The sequence below is a fragment of the Eulemur rufifrons genome, chromosome 12, assembly GCF_041146395.1.
Source record: "Eulemur rufifrons isolate Redbay chromosome 12, OSU_ERuf_1, whole genome shotgun sequence".
NCBI classification, from domain to species: Eukaryota; Metazoa; Chordata; class Mammalia; order Primates; family Lemuridae; genus Eulemur; species Eulemur rufifrons.
Window position 1 is genome coordinate 8,701,551 of NC_090994.1, and position 22,440 is coordinate 8,723,990.

The following is a 22,440-nucleotide window of genomic DNA, read 5'->3' on the forward strand; positions in this document are numbered from 1 at the left end:
CTTCAGTCTGGGCGTGGGTCTGCAGGACGCTCTGTGCCTTTTACTATCACTGGCACGGAGCTTCCCCGGCTGGGCCCAGCCTGGCCCGGAGGGGCTCTGCCTGCCTGAGATGCGCCCTGGGAAGGCTGGGCCGGCTGGCTAGCACGGGGCCCTGGGGCCTCGGTGGGGTCCGCGTCTCTGTGGGTGATGGAGCCGTGGGACGTGTGCCCAGCTGGCTGCACGGCTCCATCCGGAGCCTGCCCCTGTCTGTGGGTTGCTGTTCATAAGGACCCTGTTAGGGGTGGGGACCAGGTATGTCTCTGTGGGCGGGAGCCCCTCAGTCTGGACGGGGTTATGACCCTGGCTTTTTTGGGCACGTGGCTTGTGAGCTGGGGTTGCTGTCCTTTGAGCTTTGGAAGAACCTGGAGGGCTGAGGACAAAGCAGCAGGGAGGGGTGGCGGGGCCATCACAGCCTGTGACTTCACTGGCGCAGTCAACAGTGACCCCTCCGGGCGTCTCCTGCTCTTGCAGGGCTCCAGGGCCACACGTGTGCTCAGGCTGGAGGAGAGAGCGGCAGCCTGGCGGGGACAGCGTCCTCCCTGGGAGAAGGGAGAAGAGCAAGCACATCGGAGGAGCAGCAGCGGGTCTGGCTTCCACTGCTGCTTTCCGCTTAGGGCCGATATGGGGTCCGCCAGGCCGTACTCCCTGGGGGTGGGCCCCAAGGGTCCAGACAGCATCGGGCACAGCACTGGGCCCTGCAGCAGGGAGAAGCCAGGAAAAGGCGTGCAGTCCACTGAGGGCCCTGGGGGACCCCAGGGCTTAGAGCAGGCTGCCCGGCTCTCTCCAGCATCTGGGAGTGGCCAGCGCAGGCACAGGAGCGGGGTCCCCTCTGGGCTTTCCTCCCCTGTGAGATCCATGCAGAGAAAGGGGAGGGAGCGCCTCCTGGGAAGGGAAGGACAGGGATGTGGCGTCTTTCCTCCTGGCCTCTGGGAGGCTCAGGCCTGGGCCTCACTGCTGGCTGCGGAGAGGGGGCAATGGCAGGAAGGAGGAGGGGACAAGACACAGCCTTGGGTCGCCTGGGAGGAGAGGCCAGAGCTGGAATGTTTGCTCAGCGGCTGCTGCGCTCTGGCTCTGGTCTCCAGGAGGAGAGGAGAACCCAGGGGCAGGCACCCAGCATCTGACCGTGGGGAAGGCAGGCAGGGGGGCCAACGAGGGGACCCAGCCTAGCCCATGCGGCCTTTTTGGCTCCTGCGTGCTCCGCTAGCCGGACACCCTTGCAGCCCACGTGCCTTCCCCAGATACAGCCAGAAAACCCAGGTGGACAGACACACCTTGAACCCCTTTTACACACCTCCTCCCTCCCCACCAAGGAGCCTCTACATAGAATGTTCTATCCTTCCCCCTGTGCGGGAGGGCCAGGAGTGGTGTGTGCATGCGGTGTGATGGGCCCCTGTGAGCGAGTGTGAAATCACACCCTCGGGGGGCCTGGAGTCACGGGAGAGAGGGCCGCCAGTGAGGCCAGGTGCCCTGGCGGCGTGCCGGCCTCAGACACACAGCGAGCCGCACATCTGGAACGAGACAACACCGCCCCCGCGGCCCAGACAGCATCTGGCACAGGACATTGGCTGTAACACTTTCGGTTTATTGGCTGGGGTGCCCCGTGTGGCTGACCAGCCACTGGGCCCGAGAGAAGCCCTGTCTTTTTTTTCCACCCGCTCCCCATCAGCTCCCCACTGAGGCTCCCGGGGGGACACGCGTGGACACTGGTGCCCCAGGAAACAGGGGAAGTGAGGGCTCAGGATAACACCAAACCTAGGCTGGAGCAGGGTGGGAAACGTCCGTTACAATGAGGGTTACGCCGCCGGCTATACACAATACGGCGTGTAGAGGCCTCGGGGAGGCGGCGGGGTCCCGTTGGCAGTCCCTCCCGCCACCGGGCAGGGCCCCCAGAGAGGAATGGTCACTTCAAGTGTCTCAGTGAAAGCTCCGGCTCCCTGGCCCTGGCCCCTTGCCCTGGTGGGGGGTGGTGGGGACGTGGCTTGTGAAGGAGTCCAGTTTCCCCACCTCCTGGGGACGGCCTCACCTGGCCCATGGGCCCTGCAGACCCTGGCGCCTGGGCGAGAGGGACGGTGTGTCGCCCTCCGCCCTCCGCCCGCCGCCCCACCCCCACTGTCCGGTCTAGGTGACCAAGGGAAGCGGGCCTCCCTTCCCGCCCCCTGTGCGAGGGCAGTGTCACTTCCTGCTGTGGAGTGTGTCCTGGAACTTGGTGCTGGTGTAGCGCAGGTGGAAGCCTTTTTTGGTGATGGTGTCATCCGAGTGGAACTTCACCAGGACAGAATCTCCCGCCGAGTACACCTCCTCGGGAGGCTGGCAGAGGAAAGGGACGGCATGAGGAGGAGGAAGAGGGCTGGGGCTCCCCTCTCCCCTCCCCAAGGTGCCCGGCCCTGAGGATGCTCCCCAGCTGTCACCAGAGTCCCCCAGCCCCTTGAAGCAGAGAGTTTCTTGCTAATGGGAAGTTTTTTTTTTTCCTCACTAGGCTAGTGGGAGTTTAATGGGGCTCCTGGGGGAAGGCAGAGGCAGGGGGCAGAGGAGCTTGTCTGACGTTCAGAGTCAGCCCTCCCTTCCAAACCCAGCCGTGCTGCTAACTAGTTAGAGCTGCAGTCCTTGGCAAGCCACCGCCCCTCTTTGGGACGCACTTCCCTGAACTGCAAACAGGAGCGAAAGCTCTCTGCTCTCCCAGCCCAGGGGAGGACAAATGTCGAAATGTTTTGCAAAGGGAGGGGTTCTTTGAGGGCTTTGCCTTCTTGCTGTCCCAGCTGTTGGAGAAGATGGCACAGCCGCTGCTCTGCCGGGGCGTGGCGGAAGCTGCAGCGAGAGGCGCGGTCTCCCCTGGACCTGCACTCTGCCATCCCCCAGTCCCGCCCCGGTCCTGGCCACGGTGATGTCCCTTCGGTGGCTCCTGCGAGCCCACTCAGAGTGTGGGCCACCCGCAGAGCGTTAGCGCGCCAATGCCCTGGCCCTCTAGGCATAGAAGGAATTTCTGAAAACCTTGGGGACATTTCCAGTAGCTGTGCCAGGAAGCCCTGACTGTTTTCCTTCCCCAGGTCCCCCCTCCCGTTGGCTCCAGCCTCGGGGAAGTCTCTGGAAGAAGCCACCTGGGGACACTCGATTTGGTGTGTGACTCAGAAGGAAGGTCGAAGTGGGGAGGGGGGCGCCAGCCTGGTAGCCAGGGGATGCCAGAGCAGCTGAGCCGCTTCCCACTCCGCCTGTCCCAGCCCTGCCAGCCACACGGAGGCTGGCACTCTGCTCCTCAGGGACCCGGGAGGCCAATGCTGGGTCCAGCAGCTGCCGCAGCTCCTGGGAGGTTTAACCCTCCCCGGGGCACCAGGCTGCCTGGAGCGTGGCCGTGGAAGAGGTGGGGGCTGGGGAGGAGATGGCAGGGACAGGGACCCAGGCCTCTGAGCAGGCCTGGGTCAGGGCAGGGCCTGTCCCAGAGGCCGCAGGAATCTGTGGGTTGCCCAGAAAGGAACAGGTTTCCTGGGTGAGGGTGGACCAGGGCTCGGTGGCTTTTCCGAGCAGCCCCCCGCCAGGCTGGGTCTCCGGGCTCCTGCAGAGAACCAGGCCTGTGCTGCGCTCACCCTCGCACCCCGGGCCTCCAGGGGCCTGCACCGTGGGCGCCGGGATTGGGGTGATAAGGGGGGAGCAGTGCAGGGCGAGGGGACGAGGAGGGGTGGGGGCTCACCCCCGAGCCGCAGTAGCGCCCCAGCCTGGGGGCCGTGCTGTCGTAGCCGTCGAAGAGCTCCATGTAGTCGTAGCCGCAGTCTGTCTCCTCCTCCACCTCGAAGGTCTGGAACACGAGCTCCACGCCGTAGCCTTCCTCGGCCACGATGACCCACTCGCAGTCCAGCCCCCCGGGGTAGTTGTTGTCACCAAACTGGGCGTGGGAGTAAAGGTCCTTGGTCTTCACGTCGGCCCGCACCTGGCCCCCGCACTCTGCAGGGGACGACAAGATCGGCCACCACCCCTGAGCACCGACTGTGCGGCACCACGCTGAGATCTATTGGCAGGATGGAGGCCATGGATAAGGCCACACGGCTAGTGACAGGCAGGTTGGGACCTGGCCCAGGCACGTTTTGGGGACCGCTCCACCTCTGGACGGGTGCCTGCGGAGGCTGGGGGACTGGGGGTGGGCGGGACACATGCAGGGTGAGACGCCCTAAGAGGCAGCGCAGAGCGGTGGTGCTGGGAACGGCACAGTGTGTCTAAAGGGGACATCGCTAATTTGCTCCAGCTGATGGCTGTCATGGAAGAACGCAGGCCCAGCATGGCCAGAGCTTCCATTTTCAAGAGAGAAGCTGCACATCTGCGTTTTTGTGTGAAAACGTCTGATTTTTACATGTTGGCTCAAGATTTTAAAAAACACGGCGTGGGCCAAACATAGCAGTTCCGAGGGCCAGATGAGTTCCGGGCCTCCGGGTCGTAACCCTGTGCCGGGAGGCGGGGACGGACGGGAGCACCCCCTTCCCGGCGCCCTCTGGCCTCTGCCTGCCCATCTGGCACTGGGGTCTCCCAGAGGTGGCGGAGAGGGCTGGGTGGGGCTGCGTCAGGGGCGGGGTGGAAGGGGGAGGGGAAGCTGTGGACCTCTCAGCTCTGGGGACGCCCCGACAGGTGGCTCAGGGCCAAAGGGAAACTGCAAGGCTCCGGCGTGCCATCTTGGCCGGGCACTCGGGGCCACCCAGGCCCGGCCTTTCTCTGCAGCTGCATCGTCCCCACGTCACTGCTGTCCTCACACGCCCAAGGCTCCAGACAAACCAAATGACCAGCTGTCGCCTGTGCACACCCTGGGCTGTGCCGGGGCTGTGGGATGACTCTACCAGCTCACACCCGCCTTCCTGCGCTCGTGCCAGGATGCCGCGTGCCTGACTTATCTCTGCACTGAGTCCTGGGGCGGGCAGGGGGGAAGGGCTCACGCCTGCTGCATGGCCACGTGCCCTCAGCCCTCTTGCGGAGCAAGAGCTCGGTCCGTGGCTGCCGCATAAACAAACAGACGAGTGCAGCACAAGCCCCTCCAGGACGGGGACCTCCTTCCGCTTGGCTCATTTCCGTGACCTGCACTTAGAACGCTGCCTCCCGCACGCTACGTGTCGGCAGGTGTCTGCGGAATGATGAAGGCGTGCATCTGGGGGCTGCGGTGGGGGTGGCCGGCTGCAGTGGCGAGTGTGCTGCCGGTGGGGGGGTCTGAGGGACCCCCTGCCCATCCCTCGGATCCCCACGCTGACGGCCCGGGCGGTCTTCCTGCCTTCATAAGCTCTTTGTAGCCACAGACCCCACGCCAGGGCCTGGACTGGAGACCAGCCTCAGGGGACACCTCCACAGCAAGTGACAGCAGGAGGACACGGCTGCCCACGGCGGGCCTCACCTGTGGAGTGGGAGGCCTGGAAGCCCTTCCTCTGCACCGAGTTGTCGGAGTAGAAGCGCAGGAACATGCGGTTGCCGGTGGCCAGGACGGGCTCGGGCTTCTTGCTCCCGCAGAAGCGGCCGAGGACAGGGGCCTTGGCGTCACGCCCGTCGAACACCTCCAGGTGGTCGTAGGCACACTCGGGCTGAGACTCGATGTCCATCTCCACGAAGGTCTGGAGGTCGAGAGGGAGGAGCCGAGATTAGGAACTCGGCTGGAGGGCAGGAGGGGCAGGGACACCCGTGGGAGCAGCCCTGCTGGGGGTGACAGTGAGGGAGGAGCCAGGATGGGGCAATGATGGGGACATCCCAACATATGCTGGGCAACGGGCCTCTGTCCAGGCCAGACTTGGGGTTCTCCCAGGAACAGCACCTCTGGGCTCGGCCAGGCCCCCCGGCCTGCAGCCTGCGTGGCTCTGGGCAGTGTCCCCGGGCTTTGGAGACGGCGCAGAGGAGCAGGGGGGTCACGCGTGCGGGGAGCAGGCACCTTACCAGCTTGACCCGGTGCCCGGGGGTGCTGGAGATGGCCCAGGTGCACTCCTTCTTGCTGGGATACTTGTCAGGCCAGTTGGGGCTGGTGATGGTGCCGCTGGTGGATGTCACCTTGTGGTCACAGCCGGCTGCAGGGAAGCAAGTGACAGAAGGGGATCGGCAGGGACCCCACGCTCCGATGCCTCCTGCCCCCACTTGCAACCCAGCCTGAGGGCGCACAGCACTGCCCTTTCACGCAGCGACCTGCAACCGGGGAGACCTGGCTGCGCAGTTCCCACGGAAGCCCTAGGCGAGGCCCACGTGGCAGCGTCCGCGGAGGCGGCCGTTGCAGCCTCGGGGGGGTAAACCCCTTGGACCTCTGCGGCCGTGGGGCCACACCCCCTCTTCCCCGCCTCGAAGCTGCCGTCCGCTGACCGCCAGCGGCCTCCCCGCTCACAGGAGACTTTGGCACCTGACTCAGTTCTCCCCACCCCCACTCCTGCCAACCTCCAAGGTGATGTCAACAAACACGCGGACGGTCCACCCCACACGGACTCTCTGTTCCTTGACCTCAGCCCTGCTGGCTCTTATCTGCTGCGCCACCATCCGCCGCTTCTCCAGGCCACACACACATCACCCTGAGGCCACCCTGCTCCTCCAGGCGCTCAGGCCCTCGCTGTCCCAACCACGGTCACCCAACTTTAGAGCGACCGCCGCGTTCTCAATCTTGACATGTTCGCCCATATTTCCTCCACGGTCGACTCCATGTTGATCACCGAGCTGCTCCTAGGCACCCTCGTGGCCTTGCGCCCCACCCCTCCACGGCAGCATCTTAGAAAACCCCACCCTTGGACTCCAGCCTCGCTGGAGCCCCCAGCCCCTCGGCACTCTCTCCCCAGCTCCTTCTCTCACCGCTCGGGGGCTGCTGCAAACCCTCAGCCGCCTCCTGGAGCTTCTGTGTCACCTCCCAGCTCCTCCCTCCCGGCCGGCCGCAGACCACCACTCTCCCACCTCCCGAGAAAGCCAGGCCCTCAGGACCAATGAACGAATGGCTTCACCTTCTGGCCCCTGACCTGTGAACTCACCTTCCCTGCCTCCACCTTCCCCCGCCCGGTATCCTCAGAGAAGGTGTCCTTCCTCCCTGTCGGGACGGACTGTCCACAACCTGAGACCCCTCGTGGCACGACTGATCCACCCTCGCGCTCTCTCCCAGCCCTGCAGCCGTGAGCCTCGGCGCATCCCGGACGTGCTCCCCTGTGTCCCGCCAGCCGCGGTCTGGCTCTCCTTCTCAGCTCACCTTCCAGAACGCTCGCTGCCAACACTTCTCACTACTTACACCTCCTCGATCCGTGGCCACCTGGCTTCTGCCTCGGAACAGTGTGGCCTCCCCAACTCAGACTTAAACGCCAGTGATCATTAGCCATGATCACGCGATCGTTCAGGTCCCTCTAAGGGGACGTGGGCAGCCAGGCACTGCGGCAGGGGACAAAACAGGGATGGGCGGGGCGCAGGCCGCACAGCAGCGCCCAGGGTCAGAGGCTCACAGTACGAACGCACAGCCACAAGGGCCCAGACAGCAGTGCCCTCCAAGTCCCTGGTGGAGGCAGGTCACGTTCCGGTCTCCCTACCCGTGAGCTGCCCTCGTTACCCGTCTGCGGTTTCCCGCCTGCCCTCCCTCTTTCCACCCCGGTCTTCCACGCTCGCTGCTGGCTTTGCACATCCACACCTCTCCCCGGATGGGCTGCGATCTCCCAGGGACACGAGGGACTCCTCTCCGGGGTCCCCTACAGAACCCAGCACGGCGCTGGGTCCTCCTCGCTGACCGATCTGTAATTAGCCTGTCACCTGAGCAAGGAGCCTGGCGTGGTTCTAAAATGAATCAGAACATGGAAGATAAACAGACCATCTTCCCAGCAAGTTTCACCCCTGCCCTGGCTATCTTGTGTCCTTTCAAAACCCTCTTTCTCATCGAGAGCGCAGAGCCAGAATGCAGTTTAGACGACATCAGAGTGAGGTGCGCTCTGGCTAGTTGTGTGAGTCAGGAACTCCACCTTTGGGAAGCCTGCTGGGTTGGAAGCCCTCCGCTGTCCACTGGTCACTGTTGAGTGTCCAGTTCTGCTTTTTCTGGTCAGCAGCTCATTTGTCTATACCTGGGCTGTCCACCTACTCATGGCGAAGAGAGTCATTTGCTAAGTGTTCACAGCTCAGTGCCCTGCAAAGTAGGTATTATTTTATACCGTTTCCCGGATGAGGAAACTGTAGTTCAGAGAGGTCAAGTGACTTGCCCAAAGTCACACAGACATCCAGTGGTCGAGGCAAGTCTGCCCTGTGCGGCTGGGATTGGACGTCCCAGGAGGCAGGGGCCACAGTGGAATCACTGCCTTGGAGTGGGCCTGTGCTGTTTCACGTCCACGGAGGCATCCATGATACCAGTATTGGCATAAGAGCTATTTTTAAGTACACACAGGACTTCAGCGTCAGGAAGGCAGTGACCCTGTTCCGGGGATCCCCGGGGATCAGGAGTGTGACACGCACGATTATGCTTGCCACAAACCGGGCACGGTTTAGACCACTTCACGGTGCCCCTGCGAGGCAGGTGTGAGTATTATGTACACTTTACACAGGAGCAAACCGAGGCTCAGAGAGGGCAAGCAGTCACTCAAGGTTGCACAGCTGGCCAAGTAGCAAGACAGAGCCAAGCCAGCTGGCTCGGGAGCCTGTGCTCTGAACCACTGTCCTTTCTTGCCTCTGTGCCAGGAGGAGGTCACCGCAAAGAGAGAACCTGGGACGTGGGTGTTAAGAAGCACCAGCCACCATAAGAAGTGCGTGGAAAGGTGAGCTCCTCCACTCCCGATGCCACGGCTCAGGTACTTGGCGAGGCGGGGGGAGACGCGTGCACCAGGTGGGAGGCGAATTGAGGGGACCCGAGAGGCCACTCAGCTCCCAGAGCGTCCAGCACAGCCCCCTTCCAGCCCAGGCGCCCCTCACCTTCTTTGCAGTCGTGCTTGTTGTCGTGGAGCACGAAGCCGCTGCGGCACTGACACTCGTAGCTGCCGAACGTGTTGACGCAATCTTGCTGGCAGCCGCCGTTGTCCTTGGAGCACTCGTCCTTGTCTGTAGGGAGCAAACAAGGGCAGGCGGGTCTGTGTGGGGTCTGGTCCCCCCGGGGGGAGTGGCGGCCTGGCTGGGCTTCCCCCCACCAGGAGAGAGCGGCAGCCGGCCAGAGCCGGCCAGGCCGGGCAGGGGGTGGGCGGCCAAGGCGCTGGGGGGTCCGCGGGGCACTGCGTCAAGCGGGACCAGCTGAGTGGGGCCCAGCTGCAGGAGAGAAAGGAGCAGTGGGGTGGAGGAGGGCTGGGAGTCCGCAGCGGACCAGCTTGGGAACCCCCTACCATTACCTGCTTACTGGACAGACGGACAAGTGGAAAAACAGACACACGGACAAGCAGACTGCAAGAGAAAGGAGCAGGACGCCGGGGTCCCTCTTTTACTTCACAACAGGAAATGTCACAGACACCATCAAAATGGGGGGGGGGCATGGGGACGGTCCCCCTGTCCGCGTGCAGGGGGCAGGGGGAGTGGAGAGCACCAGTTCTGTCCGGCCAGAGGGGGGCAGGCCGGGGTGGCAGAGCGGAGGCAGGGGCTGGGGGGGCACCGAAGCCCCCATCCCATTCCGTCCAAGGTGAGGTTCCTGAGTAACAAAGGGTCCGGGAGGCCTGGCAGGCCTCACTGGGGGGTCCGGTTTCTTTTCTGCACTCGGAATTTGAGCTGGTGGGGGCGTCCCCGAGGGGGCTGCAGAGCTGGCCTCTTTTCTGAAACGAGAGAGAGAAGGAGAAAGGGGACCGAGGGGTGGGGGTGCAGGGCAGGGGCCAGGGACGGGGAGCTGTGAACACCAGACCCAGGCCTCCGAGGCGGGCCGCGGGGCGGGGCGGGGCGGGGAGGCAGGCGGACACACATGCGGGGCCATGTCCGGGCGCAGCCAGGGCACGGAGGGCTGGGTTAGCAGGGGGGCAGAGGCACAGCGACAGGGACGGAGACGGAGCCTGTGGCGGGGAGAAGGCCTGGAGCGACGCGCGAGCCAGGAGCACGGCGTGCGCATCGGGAAGGAGAGAAACGGGGAGCAGGACACGGAAGGGCGCGGGGGCGCCCCACTCTGCCTCGCGCTCTGGCGGCTGCAACCACAGAATGTGTCACACGCAGACACGCACTCACACGAACACACTGCAGACACGAGGTCCCGCACAACCCCGTGCACGGCTGACTGCTGCCCAAACCTGCAACACACTGACCCACAGACACACACATCCGTGTGCACGTGGTACACACCACCCACACACGCAGAGACACAACAGACCACACAAATGCAGACACACCCACCGCCCAGCCCGCGTGGCGGGGCACACGGGCGATACACCACGTGCTCCCGCACGCGGGTGAGGCAGCAGGCACAGGTACAAACACAGAGGGAGAGGGACACACGTGCACACGCAGCAACGTGGGCACCCACACAGATACGAAGACACATGTAAAGGCAGAGCTGCACACGCACTCACACGAACACACACGTGTGCACTAACTCACAGAACCACACGTGGTCACAGGTGTGTGTACGCCACATACTCGCAGGAGTGTCTGGTCATTTGGGGGACGGTGTGCCTGGCACAGAGCCAGGCATTCAGGGGAGGTGTGCGGGTCCCAGTGGACAGACACCCAGAATTCCAGAGCTGAGCCTCGAGGTAGGAAAAGATGTCTGCTGCCATTCAACTGGCCAGGCGGAGTCTGTGCCGGGGACCCTGTGCCTGGTGTCCGTCAGGAGAGGGGCCCGAGGGCTGGAGCACTGGCTCCCAGAGGACCCTGCTTCTCCAACCTGGGCTCAGGCGGGCCAGACCCCTCGGGCCCCCAGGTCCCCAGGCCAAGAGGTGGAGGCCCCAAGTCCTTCCCAAGGGCCATGCTCGGTAACCACATCAGAGGGGGTCTGATTGAGGGCAGCAGCCCTGCAGGAATGTGGGGGTGGGGGCACCCCATGACTCATCCTGGGGGTCCTGGCCAGTGGCTGTGCTGGGAGCATCAGGGGGCCCAGCTCGGGGACTGAGCAAAGACTTCCCTGACGTGTTCTGATCCCCACTCCCTCCTTGTATTTGCAGCCCAAATACCTGGTCCGGTGGCTGGCACACAGTAGGGGTAAAATAACTACCGGCCAAATGAATGAGTGAGTGGGTAAGTGAATGGCGGAATGCATGAATGAGGGAAGGCGAGTCCTCAGGAAGGCTGCTTCAGCTCCGGGGGCAGGTGTGGGCAGCCTCCCCGCGGAGCCAGGGGAGCAGGCTGCGGGAGGGGCAGGGCGGGAGGTGGCACGGGCCCAGGCAAGGAGATGGCACTCACCCTACAGTGCCCAAATGCCCCGGAAGGTGGCTGGGGTCAGACTGGAGGTCTTCAGGCTCTTTCTTCTCCTTCTTGGCTTAGGGTCTCTTCGATGGGTGTCCCAAAAGTCCAAACAGCCCCCCTCCTGGGGGGGCCACAGTCATGCCCCAGGCCCTGAGGGCTGAACCTGGATGCCCACTGGGGGGGGGGGTCCTCTGCAGGTCTCTCGTGCGGTGGGGCAGTGTGCGTGTGCACGTGTGTGCGTGTGCATGTGTGTGTGTGTGCATGTGTGTGTGTCTCTGTGCAGGGCTGAGGGCGGGGTGGGCACGGTGTGGTGCAGAGGGTGGGGGAGGAGGGCAGTAACTGCAGGCCTGACAGCTGTGAGTGTCGGTCCCCCGCCTCCTCCAAGACTGGAGCAACAGAAGGGCAGGAAGAGACGAGAGTAAGCAGGTAATGGTTTCCCTGGGGCGGAGCCCACCCCTGAGCAGGTGTTACGTCCCCTCAGCCCTCTGGTGAGCACCTCGTGGGAGTCCCAGGTGGGCGCAGGGAAGAAGGGGATTGGCATTGCAGGGGAGGGTCTCAGCAAGCAGTGGCCGGGGGCTGTGGGCAGAAGGTCAACGGGGCACTTTAAGCAGAGCAGGGTGGCTGGCAGTGCCAAGCGGGGGACCAGTGCACGGGGGCAGGTGCACGCATCCAGGTGGGGCAGGCAGGGTGCAGGGCGGCCACATGGGGGGCTCGAGGATGCAGGAGCCTGGGCGAAGGAGGGGAAAAGGAAGGCAGCGTGGACTCGGCCGTGGGCGTCCTGCCTTCCTGCCCACCCCCGTCTGGCCCGCCCGGCGTGATGGGGTGAGGAGCCCCGGGCCGTTCCTCCATGACACCGCCGGCTCTGGCCAGCCCGCCGACCTCCCGCCGTCCCCCACGCCCCACTCCATGGAGCTCCTGCCGCCCCTGGAGGACCACCAGCCTCCTGTGGCCTCACCCCAGGGCGAAGGACTGAAGGGTTCATGACACAGGGCAGGGAAGGGGTGTCCCGGGACCCCAGAGGCCCAGCGCAGAGAGGCTGGGCAGGGGGCTGCAGGCTACCACGTAGCCCACCCGCAGATGGGGCTATCAAAGAGTCAGATGAGGCCGAGGGACTGGAGCCCAGGCCTCACGCGGGGCAGCTCTCGGTTCATTTATGCTGACGGGGTCCGAGACCTGCCCGCGGGCTGAGGGGGAGTCCGGAGGCTTTGGTATGGAAGGAGGGGGGTGACTCCTGTTTCTGAAGGCCCCGCGTGCACCTGTTTGGCTTGTGCAGCGTCTGATTCGAAGTCAGGCCACTGCCAGAGAATCTGCCGCACGTGGTCCAAGGCAAACTCCCTCCTCCCCTCTGTGCACGTCATGTTCTCGGCCAGACTGAGCTCCCTGTTCTCAGGACCTGCCCTCTCTCCAGCCTCGGCCTGCGTGGCTCCTAACACCTGGGACGCCCTCTCCTTCGCTTCTGTGTGCTTATGTCCACCCGTCCTCAGGCCTGGTCGTTATAGCCGAGGGCTCAAGAATAATGGGGTTCAGGCCGGGCGCAGTGGCTCACGCCTGTAATCCTAGCACTCTGGGAGGCCGAGGCAGGAGGATCGCTCAAGGTCAAGAGTTTGAGACCAGCCTGAACAAGAGCGAGACCCCGTCTCTACTAAAAATATGGAAAGAAATTATCCAGACAACTAAAAATATATAGAAAAAATTAGCCGGGCATAGTGGCACATGCCTGTGGTCCCAGCTACTCGAGAGGCTGAGGCAGGAGGATCGCTTGAGCCCAGGATTTTGAGGTTGCTGTGAGCTAGCCTGACGCCACGGCACTCTAGCCCAGGCAACAGAGTGAGACTCTGTCTCAAAAAAAAAAAAAAATAAAATAATAATAATGGGGTTTAGATGCCGGAGGGGCTCGCCTGCAGGAGGGGGTGGTGAGGGAAGCAGGGGGCAGACTCTGCCTGTGGGCACCTGGGAGGGTTGGTGAGTATCTGGTGCAGGGGCGGGCAGAAGGGGAGCCCCTTCCTCCGAGCGGAGGCAGGGCTGGGAGCTGGGGAGTCCGGGGTTACCTGAGAAGAAGTGAGCCTTGAAGCCCTTTTTGGACACGGTGTTGTCGGACTTGAACTCCACGCGCATGTTGTTGTACTGGGAGGTGATGACCTCGGGCTTCTCAGAGCCACAGAACTTGCCGTGCAGCTTGGAGTCGGCCGTGAGTCCGCTGCGCACCTCCACGAAGTCGTACTTGCACACCTGCAGGGAGCCCAGCTCCAGGCCTGCCTCCTCCAGGAAGCCCCCCGATCACTCCCACCCCGGGGACGCCCTCTGTTCTGCAGATCCTTTAGTTTTCGGTTAGCTGCTCCCCGCCCCAGAGCCTCCCGGGTTCCCCGCACACACCCAAGCTCACCCCACGCCTTCCCTCGCCGCACAGGCCTCCCTGACTTGATGTCCCTCACCCCACTTGCCACAAGGCCCTGCCCCCGAGCCTGCGGTGACTCCCTGAATGGGGAGCAGTTTCTCCTCCTCGACATGCACACAGCATTTCCGCCTGGACCTCTCTCAGAGGGTAGGAAGCACCCGAGCCAAGTGCCACATGCCACACCTTCCCACCCCTCCTCAGCCCCTGGTGGCACTTACATCGTTGCCCTCCGTCTCGAAGAAGTCAAACTGCAGGGAGATGCGGTACTGGGTGGGGGCCACCAGCTGCCAGATGCAGTTTTTGTTGGGGGGGTACTCCTTGGGCCAGCCGGGGCTGGTGATGGAGCCGTTGAGCTTGGTGAGGAATCCGCCACAGGCAGCTGGGGGACAAGGGAGGTGGCATCATCTTCAGGGGGTCCCTGCTGGGGGCGGGGTGGGATTGGGGTGCAGTAAGGAGGGAACGGAGGGCCTGTGTCTGGTCCCCAAGGGACAGACGGAGAGAGGCAGGGTGAGGTGCATGGCTTCACAGCTGAGCCTATGTGGGGACAGGAGCGGGGCAGTCCTGGCAGGCACGGGAGCTCAGGGGTGCAGCAAGATGGGCACAGTGAGCTGGAGCCCATAGCCTGGGGGTCCTGTCACCAGCATCTCGGGAATGTGCGCAGAGAGGCTGAAGCTCAGTGCCTGTCCAAGAACATCGGTTTCCAAACTGTGACTCGGAACCGTCTGGTGGGTGGTGACATCAATCAGCAAGTCAAGATCAGCATTTATTAATAAATGAATAAGAATGAAAAAAGAACACCCCAAGCCAGAGTGCATCACAGCTGGTAACAGCATATTCTTGGAGGTCGCCAGATAAAATGCATTTCTCATCTGTGAATTGTGAGGAGTGCCAAGGCATCCTCCCGGCTTTGGAGAAGGGGTCTGTCCAGGGGCGGAAGAAACCTCAGCTGGAGGGCAGGGCTGGGGAGGGAAGGGGGTCGCAGGCAGTCCGGGGCACTCACCCTCACAGTGGCGCTTGTCCGGGGCCAGCTCATACCCGGGGTCGCAGCTGCACTTGTAGCTGCCCAGGGTGTTGAGGCAGCGCTGTTCACAGCCCCCGCGGTTGGGCCGGGAGCACTCGTCCACCTCTGCGGGGGGAGGAAAGCGTGTCACAGACCCCGGGCCGGGGCATGCGTCCCTCTTCCTGCCTCCGCTTGAGGGTCAAGTCCAGGGTTCCCCAGGCTTCCTGTAACCACCCCTCACCCTAATAAATGCAGGTGGGGGCCGGGCGCGGTGGCTCACGCCTGTAATCCTAGCACTCTGGGAGGCCGAGGTGGGCGGATCGTTTGAGCTCAGGAGTTCAAGACCAGCCTGAGCAAGAGCGAGACCCCATCTCTACTAAAAATAGAAAGAAATTATATGGACAGCTAAAAATATATATAGAAAAAGTTAGCCGGGCATGGTGGCACATGCCTGTAGTCCCAGCTACTCGGGAGGCTGAGACAGGAGGATCCTTTGAGCTCAGGAGTTTGAGGTTGCTGTGAGCTAGGCTGACGCCACGGCACTCACTCTAGCCTGGGCAACAGAGTGAGACTCTGTCTCAAAAAAAAAAAAAAAATGCAGGTGGGGAAGTCAGCTGTGAGCCTCCCTTGTCTGCTCAGCTCTGAGGCCCCAGCCGGCCCTCCAAGGCTGCTCGGAACCCACGGCGGACCCCACAGAGCCTTCCTTCCGAGCACACAGGCCGGGCTGGTAGCCACCGCTATGTCCTGATGCCTCTCGTGTGCCCTTCCCTGACTGAGGACCCTCCTTTCATTTCTCCTTCAATCCCTGCACGCAGCCTGTGACGGAGGGAGTGTTACTATGCCCATTTTGCAGATGAGGAACTGAGGCTCAGGGAGAAAACCCTGCCCGAGGTATCCACCCGCCTTGCTTGCTCCCTGAGCTTCGACGGCAGGTCCTGCCTGTACTCATGGGGCGGCCCCTTCTCCCCAGCAGCCCCGAGCTCCTTCAGGGCAGGCCCAGGGTCTCGCGGGCACCTGTGTGCCTTGGCGGGTCTGTGTCGAAGGAGTGAGTGAGGAAGGAAGGAAGGAGAAGGACTGGCTACCGGGGTGGGCAGGGGAGGCGGCACCTTTGAAAAAGTTGACGGCGAAACCGGCTTTGTTAATGGACCCGTCGGAGACGAACTTGAGCCAGAGGCGGCTGGACGTGCTCTTGATGTCGTCGGGTTTCTCGTAGCCACAGTAGCGCCCGATGAGCGCGCTGCTCTCGCTGTGCCCGTCCCGCACCTCCAGGTAGTCGTAGGCACAGCTGTCGTGGCGCTCGATCTGGGGGTCGGGGCTCGATCAGCGGAAGGGGCTCTGGCTGCTGGGGACCCACCCCCTGGGGCCTGCGGAGACGAGGTGGGGGGTGTCAAGGGGTGGGGGACTCAAGTGTCAGGTCCCAGGGTCTCTGACCTACCTCGAAGGACTGGAACGTGAGGCCCACGTGGAAGCCCTCAGACACCTGGATCCGCCAGATGCAGACTTTGCTGGGCCGGTAATCGTCTGGGTAGTTGGGTGACTGAATGTGGCCGTTGTCCTTTTTCACATCACCCCCGCAGATGGCTTTGGGGACACAGGGTGAGGTAGGAAGGGGGCTCAGTCAGCATGCTCTGCCCTGCTTTCGAGGGCAGCCCCACTCCTCCGGCCCCTTCCCACACCCCCCTGGCTTCCCACTGCCCCCACCCCAGCACCGGCCAGTCCCACGCTCTCTCTGCTTCCCCTCTGGGGACCCACGACCTGGCCCCTCGGGTGCCAGGAGGGGCTCATTCGCGGTTGTCCAGGGACCTCATACCTGACTCCCCCCACCGTGCCCTTCCTCAGTACCTTCGTAGACCGCGAAGAAGCCCTTTCCAACCCAGTTGCTGCTGCTGCGGAATTCGACCCAGAGGCGGCTGTCAGTGGAGACGATGGGCTCGGGGAGTTTGCCCCCACAGAACCGGCCTGCGCAGACAGTGTGGACGGAGCAGCCGTGAGCCCGGAGCCCGTCCCTGGAGAAGCCCCACCTCTCCAGGAGGCTGCGGCGCTCGGGCCCTGGTCCGTGGCCACCCTACTGCGCACAGCCCCAAGGCCGCACACCCTCCGCCTGGCTTCCATCTGGCCCAAGGTCCAACCTGGCTTTGAAGAGCCAGAGACCACTTGAGGGCCAGGACGTGAGTCTGCTTCTAGGAGCAAAGGTGGATCTTCACATATCCGACCATAAACACCTTTTATTTGCCTTTGTAAGGGTATATTACAATCATTACTTTTCCTATTTGGTCTCCATGCGAGAAATAACAATCAGAAACAAACGCAGCTTTCCCTGCGCATTACAAACTGCTCTCACAGATGTGTTTCTATTTGCTCAAAGGCAGGGGATGCCCCAGGACCCCAGATAAATCCCAGAACCTGGTGACTGGGTCCAATAATGTCCCCTTTGACAGAGCCTGTTGGCTAAGGGTTTCCTGAAGGGACCGGAAGTCAGTCCAAACCCAAATCCCTGTTAACGATGCTTGGAATTATTTGCATATTGCACACGCATCATTCACGTTAAAGTTAACTGTTTCATAAATTACACATATAGTTCATTTTTTTAAAAAAAGGGGAATGTCCCCTTTGAAATAAAAACCAACAAAAGTCAACATACATGGGTGAGGCCGGCCATCTCTGTGGAATTCTTTGTAGTGGAGAATTTACTTGGGATGATTTGTATGTTCCTAATAAGGTTGGGTGTTTCCCAACTTCCAGCAAGGGACAGAGGGTGCTGGCCGAGGAATGTAAGTTATGAAAAAGCAACTGCAACCTTGGAAACGCTAACACGTCTGCAGGAAGAAGTGTTGTAATGACAGCTGCTTTGGGCGACTGAAAAGAAATGCTGGAATATCAGAAACTGGGGGGGAACCAGAGTTAGCGAGAGTTTGCCCGGCTGCTCTGGGCACGGCTGTGCGGCAAAGGTTCTACCTCTAAAGAGCAGCCCTGAGCCCCTTAGGGCCGTGTCCAGCTCGGAGGAGACTCACACGGCTCCTCAGGCTTCCTGCCGGTCCCTTCTGGGATCACCTGCCACCCTGTGCCCTAATTCTAGGTTCATTAAAGCACCTTCTGTTCTGCAGTTTTGACCCATTTATTTATCTGCCACCGACTCAGCCCCCAACGCCCCCCACTACCAGGGATAAAGTATCCCGTGCAGGCCAGGTGGGGCCGCTGCGCAGGTGTGTGGCCCTCTGCAGTGAGCTAAGAGAAGGGCTGGCAGATTTATAGCGAGTCTCTTTTTGAGCCAGGTCGCATGGTGGGCACCAACAGCCAGACCCTGTAGGCAGTGACAACGGGGGCAGCTCCAAAATCGCCCAGGTGAGCAGGAGAGCCTGGGGCCATGGGGGTACGCAGAACAGTCTCTGTGGCTCTCTCCAACAGCTCCTGTGAGTGTCTGCACCCGCAGAGTGACACCCACCCTCGGAGGAACACCCGGAAGCCTGCGCTGAGGACTCTGAGGTCCGGATTGGGGACGGTACTTGCTCAAAGTCACACAGCCAATTAGAGAAGTCTACACCAGGACTCCTGGTTCCCACGCCAGGATGTTGCCACTGGCCGAGGGCTGGGCCCCGGAGGAGGACGAGGAGGAAGAGAGCAGGGTGAGGGTAGTTCTTAGAAGGACCAGCCGTGGAGGAGGCAGGGGTGGACGAGTGCCCTTACCTCGGAGGGGCGCCTTCCTCCAGAAGCCGTCTCTGACCTCCACGTAGTCGTACCAGCACAGGCGGCTGCGGTACAGGTCCATGGACGTGAAGTTCAGGATGATCTGGGGGCGAGGGGGCGGGAAGAGGGTCACGCTGCGCCCCACACTGGCCGGCCCCCGGCCAGCCCCACAGCCACTGGCCGCCCCATGCTAGGCGGGTCGCCGTGGTAAGAGTTAGCGGGTTCCGAAAAGGAGCTCCTGGCCCAGCTACGACATTCCTCCCCAGCCATCTGCCAGTTCCGGTCATTGTCCCCAGACGGCCCCGGCCCCGGCCAGTGCTCGTGGGAAGTGCACGGCCTCTCTGTTCCCCTCACAAGACACACGAGAGCCCGGGGTCCCACAGCTCTGCCCCCAAAGCGAGGCGTCATCACTTTGGCTCAGACGCCCAGCTCCAGCTCTCTGCGTTGTCAACTGAAATCCCGCCGATTTATGTAAGAGGGAACAGGTCTCCTCGGTGACAGGGAGGACCTAGGGCGGCAGGAGGGCACTGGGGCGTCTGAGATGGGAATGAGGGGTCCCCAGTCATCACATATTCACTGAGCACCGACTCGGGCGGGGACCCCAGAGCCCAATCCTGTCCTCGGGGAGCTTAGGATAAGGGATGGGACACGCCCGAGGGAAACCTCAGACTCCGGTCACCGGCCGGGCTGAACCTCAGCTCTGCACTTCCTGCTGGGAGTCCTCGGGCAAACTGCCCGGCCTCCCTGACCTCAGCTGCGTCTAAATGGGGACAGGAGCCCGTACCCTGACACAGCACTCGCTGGGGACAGGCACTGTCTGTCCTAAGCACCTCCTGTCAGGCTCTCAGCACGTGATGCTGGGGGAACGGGTGACACCTTGGTAAGAGCCAATTCTCCCCAGCAGATGGGCCTTTTAGAGGAGAGAGCACACTTCGCGGGAGGGAAACCACTTCCCTGGTGGCTTCCAGAGCGAACCCCAAAGCCTGCTCGGTACTCAGAGCTCCAACAGGCAGGGACTCCTAGGAAGTGTCTGCGGTGGCCTGCGAGGTGTGCGCAGTGGACACGGGGTGGCTGAGGGTCTCCCGTTCTGTGACAGTGGGGTTCCCGCCGGGGAAGCGGACAGGAGGTGTGCCTTCTCGGGGAGTTAGTGGCAGACAGAGGAGAGGCCAGGATGAACACGTGCCAAGGCGGGCGCTGGCAGCTGCCATCTGCAGCCAGGCTCAGCGCTGTGGCCGGCAGGGAAGAGCTCCCGGGTCCCGGCCACCCTGACACGAGCCTGTCAGAATGCCTGGGGACCCCCGCAGCCACCCAGACGTCCTCCCCACGTCCTGGCTGCTCACTTCCGTGACCTATTCTATCCACCTCTCTGTCCCCTCTCGGCCACACACCAATACCGTGCTCACGCTGGCTCCACTGGGAATCGTGCACCTGCTCCGTAGTCTCAATTTCTGTGATACTCTGTGATCAGAGTGATACTCTGAGATACAATGAAGTGAGATCGTGCTTTTGCAAAGTGTACCAGACGTTCCTCTCAATGACTGTCCATCATCATCTTTGAAAGTTATTATTCTTATTAAAGTCCTGGCATTTTGAAACACGGAGGTTGCAAATCTGTTCCAGCTCTTCCTATGGAGCCAGTTGGATCACATCTTCCCTCTGCCCCAAATCCTTTAATGCACATAGCCCAGAGTAAAATCCCAAGTCCTCACCATGCCCTTAAAGGCCATTTATCATCTGGTCCCATTATCTCTCCTCCTTGCCTACTTGGCTTGGGCCACATTGACCTAGCTGGTCCTCAAACACACCAAGCCTGTTCCTGCCCCAGGGCCTTTGCACTTGCTGCCCAGAAGCTCTTCCCAGCTCCCTGCCTGGTGTGTCCCCTCACTTCCAGCCAGGTTCTGCTCCAGCGTGAATGGGGCCTTCCTTGACCATCCCACATGAAACAGTACCCCCCCCACCCCCGCTGGCTTCCTCCCTAACACTCACGGCCATCTGACCTACTGCACATTTACTTTATTTGTTTACTGTCTCTCCCCTACCCCTCACCAAAATGTAAGCCGGATGAGGACAGGGATTCTGTTTAATTTTCTGTGGAGTCCTCAGCACATGGCATGTAGCAGGTGCTTAATTTCTTAAACAGAATTTTGCTTTTGGAAATCTACTCTACAGATATACTTTCCCAGGTGTATAAAGATGAACGTTTAAAGATATTTATTATAGCATTTTTATAATAATGAGAACTTGGAAAAACTTAAATCAAACATCCATCGATACAGACCTTCAAGGGGCACCTGAATAATCAAATTAAGGGAAACCGAGAGGGTGGAATTCTACGCAGCCGTAGACATGACAGATAGAGCTACGTGAGCTGAGGTGGAGAATGACCACGGTTCGTTGCTGAGCACACGGCGTGTTGCAGAAGACCACACGTGTGCACATACAATTCCTTTTCGCCTTGTATGTGTATGCATACACACATACACACAAGCTCACATACATGTGCACCCCTAGAAGGCTCTGGAAGGACACACCACAGTGTTACCAAGGCTTAGTCCCCTCTGACGAGTGGGATTTGGAGGAGGATTAAGGGGAGAATATTCACTTTTTACTTTATGCATTTCTAGATTGTTCAAATATTTTACGACACACATGTTATCCTTGTATCTAACGAACAACAAAAATACCTGTAAAAGAGTTGCTGGACGGAAGAGGATGCAGAGGGCTGAGAGAGACACTCGGCTCCCAAGCTTCCACCCTTTGCCACTACGCCATGGGGGCCTGCCAACCAATTCTGCGCTGAGAACGGGCGCTCACTGTCCTTTCACCTTCGGAAGCAACCCTGGCTCTGCCTGGGGACGATGAATTCAGACCCACTGCAGAATAAACCACACCCAGCTGGCACAGCCCCGAAGGGCCCACCCAAGACCTCCTAAGAGGCAGGAGGAACCGGAGGTCACCGTGCTCAGGAGGAAGACACCTGTGCTGGCGGTTGGGGCATCTCACGGGGAGGCGCAGCAAGGGCTATATTGAGACTGGAGGTGTCTAATTAAGAGCCCACTTCTGTCATGTGGACACAGCTGGGCTCTGGTGTCGGGGGCACAGCCCTTTGCCAGAGCAAACTTGGCCAGCTCCACCACTTCCTGGCTGGTGACTTGGGGCCTGCGGCTCAGCTTCCTTGAGCCTCAATGTCTTTGTCTAAAAACCGGAGGTGATCAAAATGATGCCACTTGGGGAGCTAGGGGGACTAAATGAAATACGGGGTGTAGAGTCTCCTGGCATGCCCTGCGTGTGGGAAGTGTTGTATGCCAGCAGGGCCAGCGGAAAGGACACCTCGCTTCTCATTCCAGGGCAGGAGCCACTTGGTGCCTGTTGAGCACGTTTCCACTCAGTGACTCACGTCTGCCTCCAGGCTGACCTTGCCACACAGTCTCAGGCCCGTTGTCGAACTCTGTGCCTTCCTTTCCTTATTTGCAAAAGAGGGTCATAATAAGGATATCTGCCACACAGGGGTTAGGGGAATTAAATTAACGTGTGTAAAGTGTACATCAGCCCCTAATTACATGAGTGTAGACTCGGGGGACCGCAAAGGCAGCTTTCGGAGGGGTCCCTCCTGCCTTGTGTGGCGTGCCCACGACATGCGTAACTGTACAAGATGAGATGTAGCTGCCACTCACTCGTCTGGCCGTGAGCTGAACTGGAAGTAACTGAAAAACAATCTCTCAGCTGCCAAAATAGATGTCAAAGTCCATCTGCCAACCCAGGTGGCTTTATTTAAGGTTTACTGTTGAAAGACCGTAGACTTTGGAGTCTGAATGCTTCTACTGCTGCTGCCCGTGTGCACTTGGGCAGATTTTCTCAAGTCCTCTGAGCCTCAACTGTCTCAGCTGTACAGCAGGGGTAACGGCACCAAGGTCGTAAAATTGCTGTGGGGCGTAATGAGATTGTGCGTAAAAGATACCTAAGAACGGAGTGGCCACTGTTATTCTATGAGAGCAGCCTCTCTGGACTTCTGACTCTGCGGGCCTTTTGAAGTTTATGCCATCTGGGATTCAACTCTACAGCTTCATGCAGG

General features: G+C 61.1%; 1 protein-coding gene across 5 annotated transcripts in view; it reads right to left on the reverse strand.

The window, feature by feature from the left end:
- Positions 1-1,620: 1,620 nt before the first annotated feature.
- Positions 1,621-22,440, reverse strand: part of BMP1 (bone morphogenetic protein 1) — a 38,243-nt gene continuing 17,423 nt past the window's right edge. For 4 of the 5 annotated variants that reach the window (XM_069484863.1, XM_069484862.1, XM_069484864.1 and 1 more), the window contains 12 exons: positions 18,369-18,471; positions 16,527-16,643; positions 16,120-16,265; positions 15,791-15,986; positions 14,685-14,810; positions 13,903-14,063; positions 13,338-13,518; positions 8,896-9,021; positions 5,929-6,056; positions 5,399-5,612; positions 3,722-3,972; positions 1,621-2,346 (listed from right to left, as the gene is read on the reverse strand). In XM_069484863.1, coding sequence (XP_069340964.1) covers positions 2,212-2,346; positions 3,722-3,972; positions 5,399-5,612; positions 5,929-6,056; positions 8,896-9,021; positions 13,338-13,518; positions 13,903-14,063; positions 14,685-14,810; positions 15,791-15,986; positions 16,120-16,265; positions 16,527-16,643; positions 18,369-18,471 — 1,884 coding nt within the window. In that variant the 3' untranslated portion in view covers positions 1,621-2,211. Of the gene's footprint in view, positions 2,347-3,721; positions 3,973-5,398; positions 5,613-5,928; positions 6,057-8,895; positions 9,022-9,355; positions 9,717-13,337; positions 13,519-13,902; positions 14,064-14,684; positions 14,811-15,790; positions 15,987-16,119; positions 16,266-16,526; positions 16,644-18,368; positions 18,472-22,440 lie in introns of those variants that run through there. The other variant, XM_069484867.1, reaches the window with a different exon arrangement.